At 32.7% G+C, this 8,046-nt stretch overlaps 1 protein-coding gene across 1 annotated transcript; it reads right to left on the bottom strand.

Moving 5' to 3' along the window:
* Positions 1–2,108: 2,108 nt before the first annotated feature.
* On the bottom strand, positions 2,109–7,203 carry LOC145619315 (reticulon-like protein B8). The gene is made up of 6 exons (XM_081673985.1): positions 7,046–7,203; positions 5,306–5,506; positions 5,001–5,181; positions 4,768–4,909; positions 3,681–3,750; positions 2,109–2,589 (listed from the first exon to the last, which is right to left on the bottom strand). The coding sequence occupies exons 2-6, from the start codon at positions 5,499–5,501 to the stop codon at positions 2,420–2,422; spliced, it is 759 nt and encodes a 252-aa protein (XP_081530111.1). The 5' UTR covers positions 5,502–5,506; positions 7,046–7,203; the 3' UTR covers positions 2,109–2,419.
* Between the last annotated feature and the right edge of the window lie 843 nt (positions 7,204–8,046).

The following is an 8,046-nucleotide window of genomic DNA, read 5'->3' as shown; positions in this document are numbered from 1 at the left end:
AAAAAAAGTGTTAAGGTTGGGCTATGAGGTAAATTGAATTGGGCTTCTAATTCGTATGAGTAGAACCATGACTAATAATTATTCTCCTTTCCAGGGATGGCAATCCAACTAGATCCAACCTTACTCCGTTCTGAATCAGACCCGAACCCGACTGTGGATGATATACTCCAAATATACTCCAAATCGGAAAAAAGTAATCCGACTATGAGTCGGAAGAGGGTCAAAGTCGGATCTTACAAAAAATCTGAGAAAAAAATTCAACTCCGACAGATTATCCGACTTCGAGTCTGATATATCGTGAATTGGGTGTCGGTCGTGGTGGTAGTGAGTGTGGGTTGTAAGACCCAACCGAAATAATTCAGAGTTGGGTCAAATTGGAGTTGGAGGTTGGATATTGAAGTGGGATCAAAGTCGAAGTCGGATTCGCGGTTAGATTTTGCCCCTGACTTCCTGTAGGGTCAGAGTCGGAATTAGCATAATCCACTTCGAGTCCGACCCGTTGTCATCCCTACTCCTTCCTCCTCCTTTAAAAAAAAAGAACAAATTTATTATATTTCATTTGTTTTTTTTTTACAACATAATTTCAAAATATTTACTTGATATAAATATATAACTATCGTTAAAACAATTGCATAATGAACAATAATATATAATTATAAGAAGAGAAGAAGAAAGCTTAGGAAAACAAAAGGCAAAAAAAAATTACATAGTTAATGTGTATCCCCAAAAAAAAAAATTACACAGTTAATGATTGAAAATATAATTAAGGAAAGGAAAATGATAAACATAGCCATTAGAGCTATGTAAAAAAAAAATTGTTGAAGATAAATTAACATTAGTTATAGTGATCTACGAGTGAATTTGTCATAAATTCCCAACTTAATTTCATTTTAGGAAGTATATTTATTGCTTGTATATACCCCTAAGGGCTACATATATCATCCTCTATTAACAGCTTAACAAAAATTAATTTTCATGATAAAAAAAAATAAAATAAAAAAAAATCGTTTTTTTAAGGGCATAATAATATTTACAATTATTTAGGGATAGAAATTACATTGTATTAATAGAGAATCGAATATTCAAAGAGTTTCAATGGAGAAATTAGCAGGTGCAAATGTGCAATAGAGAAATCGAGCTCACAAACAGCGCATTAATTGAGGAAGACGAAAATTCTTAACCTTTGACGTTAATCATACCCCCCATTTTTCCATTTTTTTAGGGTTTTTTTTTAAAAAATTTGGTGGTGAAGCTGTTAAAATAAGGTAGTGACGATGGTGGGTGACGAGGAGGAAGCTTCAATTCAATGGATCCATTTCTATGGTGGAAGAAGTTTGAATGGGGGGCAAAAGCCACACACAGAGTTAAAAAAAACTTTAGTAATGAGTTAGTGTGCTTCCTTGTTCCTTACATTTTAGTAGAATTATTAGATAAACATGGATGTTCATCAAATTAATCAATTGGGTCACCTCGCAAATTGATAGAGTAATTTTGTACATTGAAAAAAAAGTTGTTTTCTCTCTTATAAAGATGTGAGGACAAGTAACAATTACGAAGATGTTACATGTAATTTGGGTATGTCAAATTTATTTTATAAGTGCAAGAAAATGTGAATACCAAAGTGTGAGACATTACAAAAGTACAGTGCTAAATAAAAACAACAGTAAGAACCAAGGGAAGTAGCAGTGCAACATTATGATATGGTATAATGACTATATAAAGGATAAATGAATAACCGAGTATATTGTACATATGATGTACTACTTGGGATAAAGACTACTAAGTACGAAGTACTTGTATATGTTACTTTATATGAAATATTCACTTATACATACCTTTAGGGTGGAACTGACGAACTGTCTTGTACGTTTAAAGCTAATAGAGGTAAAAACTGGCAAATTTAATCAAAACTATAATTCATAGTGAACAAATTTCTATTCAACATACTCTTATTATCATTGCACTTAAAAAAAAGGCAAAATTGGCCTCAACAGCATAAGATTTTAATAAGGTGCATGTAGCAATATGAACTTTGACTAGTAGTTGCATTAATTGTAGTTGCATTTATAAATTGGCGTCAACAAACTTCTTCTTTGATGCACAAAATATCATAAAATGAAACCCGAATGTAGTTGCATCAACTATAGTTGCATTTATAAATCTATTTGCATCAAATAAATTTACATCAGCAATAACATTACAGATTTGCATACAATAGAATGTAGTACCTGACTCCTTAGTCCTGAAAGAGATAGGCCAAACCGCCAAACCTTTTAGGAAGAGACTAATGTTTATCTAGCATGAATTTCCATGTACATAAATGAAAGCAGAAGATCCTGCTAACAACATATTACACTAGAAGATCTGACAAAGGAACAATTGACAAACAGCTTACGATGTACACCTGTATTCCTCTTTCTTACTCATGTTTCTTTCCCCAGTGTCTTCTAGAAGGAAGCCTACTGAGAACACGAGCATCAACCTTCTTGTAATGGTGAGTCATTTGATTGATGAGATTTTCCACAAAGCCATCAATTTGATCATCATATTTTTCATACAAAACTGGTAGTGTGTGTGCAGCAACGAAACCTGATGCCAAGGAAGATAAAGCCAGGACTATTCAATGAGTAACGATAATAGAAGCAAAACAATATTACCGCAGCTTTTGTCGTATAAGGCAATACAAATTCTACATAATAACTAGAAACGTTTCTAACAACTAATTAGAGTAAGAGCAAATGAGGATCCGTGGAACATTAAGATTTAAACATAAGAACAATATGACAGGAACTAACAGATAATATACATAATGTACAGAAAAAAAGAGGCTATATTATAAGTTCAACCATAGATATGAGGTATACGTACAACCAAAACATTTTTTTCAAGTGATCGAAGACATTTCAATGAAGTTAATGAGGGTTGTAGAAGAGAAAGATAGAGGAGGGTAAGGCAGAAGAGGCAAATTGAGTTTGAAAGATAGAGGAGGGTAAGGCAGAAGAGGCAAATTGAAATGAGATACAGGATATTTCACGCATGTCATCAACATCTAGTTGCACAAAAACCAGTGGAGTTGTATAGGCAGATTTCGAATTCAGGCATCAAATATCTAGTGAACATGCTTTTTATTTGGTAATATAAGTCATGTGGAATTTTGACAAAAATGAAAATTAATTAAATGATCCCTCGTGTTAAAGCAGAAAAATCACTGAGTATCACAATAGAGAAGATAAATGAGCAGATGACACAAACATGCTGATGTGGACTTTTTAAAATTATCCAAGACAGATGAGCGGAATGCAAATAAGGATATTAAGTCAGATTAGGTTACACTGGAATAGAATTAGATTCAGAAATAGACGGAGATAGAATTGCACCACTTACTGTGAGAAGACTGAGAACAAGAAAGAAAATATTTAGAAAGATATTGACTGGTACTGTGGGCAAGTGCAAATATTAATAGTGTTAATAAAAAAGTTCCTAATGTCCATAATAGAGCAATCATGTCAATATATAACCACAAATGTTCAGAGGCATCCAAAAAGCAAGGACTAATGGACATCTAATGTAGTCTGTTTTATGACCCGATTGACAAACAATCTAAACATTGCAATAAACTGAAGGCACTAAGGCAGTGATAACTAATACTAAGTACTACAAGAAGAGTCAACAACTCTTACCAATATAGATAACAGTTAGGAAATTGCACCAGCTCCCTATCATAGCAGCAGCCACCAATCCTGATACAACCTAAAGATGACCAAAGTCAAATATTCCATTTCTTTAACTAAAATTTTTCTGGTTGAGTAAGAAATAGATTCGAAAATAGGTAAAAGAAAAGGAAATTTAAGCATGTACAATGGGATAAGTAAGATATCCATCAATCCTCAATGAGTCAAAAAGAATGTAAATGCATATACAGAGGAAAAAAAAACCAAGAGATTGTACACTAATGTAAACTAGATTTCAGCACAGCACTCAGTTAATGTACACATTTAAATGAGACCAAGAAAGAAATTTTTTAACCAAATAACGGTTGTGTCCTAATGGGAGTCCTCCTAAAATTTGAAATCCTACTTTAGGATCTTCCGTAGAATTAAGATAGTAACATTCCCTATAGGAATTGTATCGTAGTAGGCTACTCATGCTGTATTCCCAGCTTAAAAGAGACCCTCATGTGAGGAACTGAGGACTGAGGATTAGTAAGAGTTCTCATTGATCACGAGTGGGGCTGTGGGAATTGAGAGTTCTGAAATGAGTGTTATTTTAGTGGTGATTATTTGTTGAAGATAAAATATATGAGTAGAATAAGAAAAATCTTCACCAAAATATAAACCTTTTGTTTGTATTACCATCGTTAATACTCTTGCCTTGTTGTCTAACAAGCAATAAGGCCATGAAGTAGGAATGACAAAATTAAATAGACCATAAAAACAAAACGCCAATGACAATAAATTCTATAGAAATAACAGACTAACAGAACTGAATCCTCACATGAGTCACATCACTACTAAAGAAAGGGACACATAAAACAGGCAAAGCAAGATTCAACATAAAATCTACAATTCAAATGAGCCTCAAAAAATTTCACATTCTTTTGGAATTACTTTCTACATCCACATATACAAACAGGCAGACCTTTCAGAGGTCTGCTCAAACCAGAAGTGTGAGCAAATTTGGGACAAAAGCTGAGGCAGTGGAGAAGTAAATTCACAACAGACATCAGGTGATTAGATAAAGGAAAAAAAAATCAGATATATTACACACCAGAGCAAATTGCTTTAGATTCCCACTGCAAGCAATATTTTGAAGATACATTAACACCCGGTTCACTTCTTTACCCACTACCCTGCCAATATCAGCAAACCACTCATCTGGCACTTGAATTCGTGGGACTTCAGACGGTGATCTGTAATAAAGAGTTACAGATTGCTTCAGACTTACTGGAAAACTCAACTAAAAATATTAACAAAGAAAAATAAAACTTGAGTCACAATAACCTGTTCAAGAAACCAGAGGCATTTGACCAAAGAAACTGAGCAAGCATGCCCAAAGCCACAGCAAAGCAAGCAAGGGACAGAAAATTGTAATTTAGCCATTCGAACATCACCCAAGTAGCAGTAGCACCAGCTAAAACACTGCCAGAGATTTTCTTGTTCCTCCATAGCAAGACATCAGCAGCTGCTCGTACAAACAACATAGAAAGTTAGACATATTTGATCATTCCTGACGTTGAAGGGATATAACTAACAACAGCTCAAGTAAGGAGACGAAAAAACAGGAAAAGAGACAAGAAGAGGCTTACATTTTCCGCCTCCCAAAACTTTATGCACAGGCTCCTGACGACCAAAAAGACGATTAAACTTAGACGCTACAGGATTGGATACTTCCTCCTCAAGAAAGGAGCCAGAGTTGTGGCCAGAGTTGTGTTTTTGAACACTATCAGAAAATGTATCCATTATATTGTTGAGAAGATTCTCAGGTGTAATGTTCTCAGGCATTTTCCCTGTAAATCAATACAACCAAAAATCTATTCAGTCATTCAGACCAATGTCCCATGGGGCTGCTTGCTCAGATTGTTTCCTTGAATTTCATTATAAAAAAAAAGTTCAGGAATAAAATGTGATTTCAAATTATTTCAGACAACTAATACAAACAAATCTAGTAAATCCTAAATCTGTATAAAGTCCAAATTTCCACTCAACTATTAAGAATACAAAGATACAATTTACTAAACCAAATGGTCTTGTAATGGTCTCCAAAGTCCCATAAAACAATTGCCCGACTAAGATTAGTCTTTCTTTTTTTTGGCCATGCTAATGTGTATTCAAAGTGTAGGTCACATACTGCGGAGACAAAGTGAGAATATTTTAGCAGCTTAAAAGCCAATGACAAGCCAATACATCCCCAGCTTAAATGACCAAAGCTCAAACTGAATCATCGACACCTAACCAATAGTCTCACTACTCCGCCAATTGTTTTTCAAAAACTAAGCATCAAAATACAAATGAATAGAATGAAATGTACTCCAAAGTAGGCAACTAAATAACCATTTTGCATTGTAAACCATTATTGATGCAGTCATCTAGTGCACTACAACAAGCTAGGCACAGTGAAACTGTGAAAGTGTGCCTATAATAAACTCGAGAGGATTAGCCTTCACACAATCACACCTAAAAGACACAAAATTTCCAACAATTCCTGAATTTAGTGAAAGCAACCACCTCCCCAACAAAAAAGGTCAGAACGGCAGTTTGGATAAATCTCTCAATCAATGACATCAGTTTTAAAGTGCTAAATGCTAGATATCATATCATCACATCAAATACTCCTAGAAAAGATTCATATATCAAAACTCGTAATGATGACTACTTTTACATTTTTTAAAAAAACAGTAGCCACTTTTTATCTTACAAGAACTGGCTATCTATCTACTGTATAAGAAAGCAAAAGAAAAAGGCACCCTATAAAGGCACATGTAAAAGAAGTCACTCAAAATCTCAAACCCAAATACAAAGGTTTTGAAAAATTGAAAAGTATGTGGGAAATAAAATTATAAAAATAATAATCTTTATTTTTTCTTTTGTGATCTGTTGTATTTTAATTAGAAAACTTGTTCTCAATAACTGCACATACTACGGAGTATCAAAGACAATGATAATGATTTTTTGCAAAATCCTTCAAATCCACTATTAAATTTGGGACAAACGAAGCAGTAAAAACCTCAAACCCCCTACATCAAATCACAAGAAATTCAACAACAAATACCCATTTCACAAGGAGGGTAAAACCCAGAATTGACCAAGCTGAACTTAAGAATTAAAAAAAGCATTAATTTTTATTATTTTTATTAAGAACCCCATTTCATAAACATTAAAAAAAAAAAAAAAATACAGTCAATACAATTGAACATAGAAGCATACAAGTTCTCAGGGTAGTACTTCTAGTGCATAGAATATAAACAAAATCTGAAACAAACCCAGTAAAGCAAATGAAGAAATCAATAAAAATACAGAAAATTAAAGAGAGAAAATGAAGAACAAACCAATGAAATTAAGAAGAAGGGTAGATGGGGAAGTGTTGGAGGTTAGTTGGTTTTGATGAAAGTGCGGTTAAAGTTTGAGTTTGGGAAATTTCTGAAAATTGTGGTTTGTATAATTGAATGATGACAGTGTTGTCAATATAAAACTAAGGAGATTGTTGGTTTTATGGAAAAGTATCTCACGTTTTTTAATCTCACGTTTTTAATCTCATGTTTTGGCGTCTTGATTTGGACCAATTATTCTGATTATGCTGCTATCCATAATAACCACGTGTGTGCCTCTTCTCCTCCTTGGAAATTTTTTTATTTTTTTTTTGTGCCTCGGCAGTTGGTCGTCAATCATATCTGTTTCGACTTTGGCTTTGATCTCTTCACTTTAAAAAAAAAAAAAACATTCGTTAATTAAATTGAGTCAAATTAATGGAGTATCACTATAGTTAAAAAAAATAATTTTAGTTCAACAAAATATATTCTCTTCACCTTAAAATATAATATTAAGTAAAAATAATTTCAATTCAGTAATAATAAGTTCAGTTCAGTAAAATTAAAGTCAGTTCAGTAAAAATAAGTTCAGTTCAGTAAAATTCAGTTTTCTTAAAGAAGAATTATAATAGAAAATCAGTAAAAATAATTTTAGTTCAGTAAAATTAATTTCAGTTCTGTAAAATTAATTTAAGTTCAGCAAATGTAAAATTGTTTTAGTAAAAAATAATTTCAGTTCAGCAAAAATAAGGTGAAGCGAACGAGGCCTTAATGTCATTTCAACAAAATTAATTTTAGTTCATTATAAATAATTTTAATTCAATAATCAAAGTACAAAAATTCTGAAAAAAATAATAATAAAACCAAATTTTGAAAAATATAGAGTAATACATTAGAATTATATGGAGTATTTTTTAAAAATATTTTTTGAATGGAATAGGGTAGGGTGATTTCATTAAATAATAATAGTCATTCGGTACTTACAATCATCCCTTAAGAGATCTAAATTCTCAATACAAGAA

This window comes from Chenopodium album, chromosome 27 (assembly GCF_948465745.1).
Source record: "Chenopodium album chromosome 27, dcCheAlbu1.1, whole genome shotgun sequence".
Classification (NCBI taxonomy): Eukaryota; Viridiplantae; Streptophyta; class Magnoliopsida; order Caryophyllales; family Amaranthaceae; genus Chenopodium; species Chenopodium album.
The sequence above is the reverse complement of the archived record's forward strand: the minus strand, read 5'-3'. Positions and strand labels throughout refer to the sequence as shown.

Coding starts and splice junctions, on each gene's coding strand:
- LOC145619315 (XM_081673985.1), bottom strand. CDS start 5,501: ATGCCTGAGAACATTACACCTGAGAATCTTCTCAACAATATAATGGAT. Junction 5,182..5,305: donor AGTTTTGGGAGGCGGAAAAT/GTAAGCCTCTTC, acceptor TTGTACGAGCAG/CTGCTGATGTCTTGCTATGG. Junction 4,910..5,000: donor GCCTCTGGTTTCTTGAACAG/GTTATTGTGACT, acceptor TCTTTATTACAG/ATCACCGTCTGAAGTCCCAC.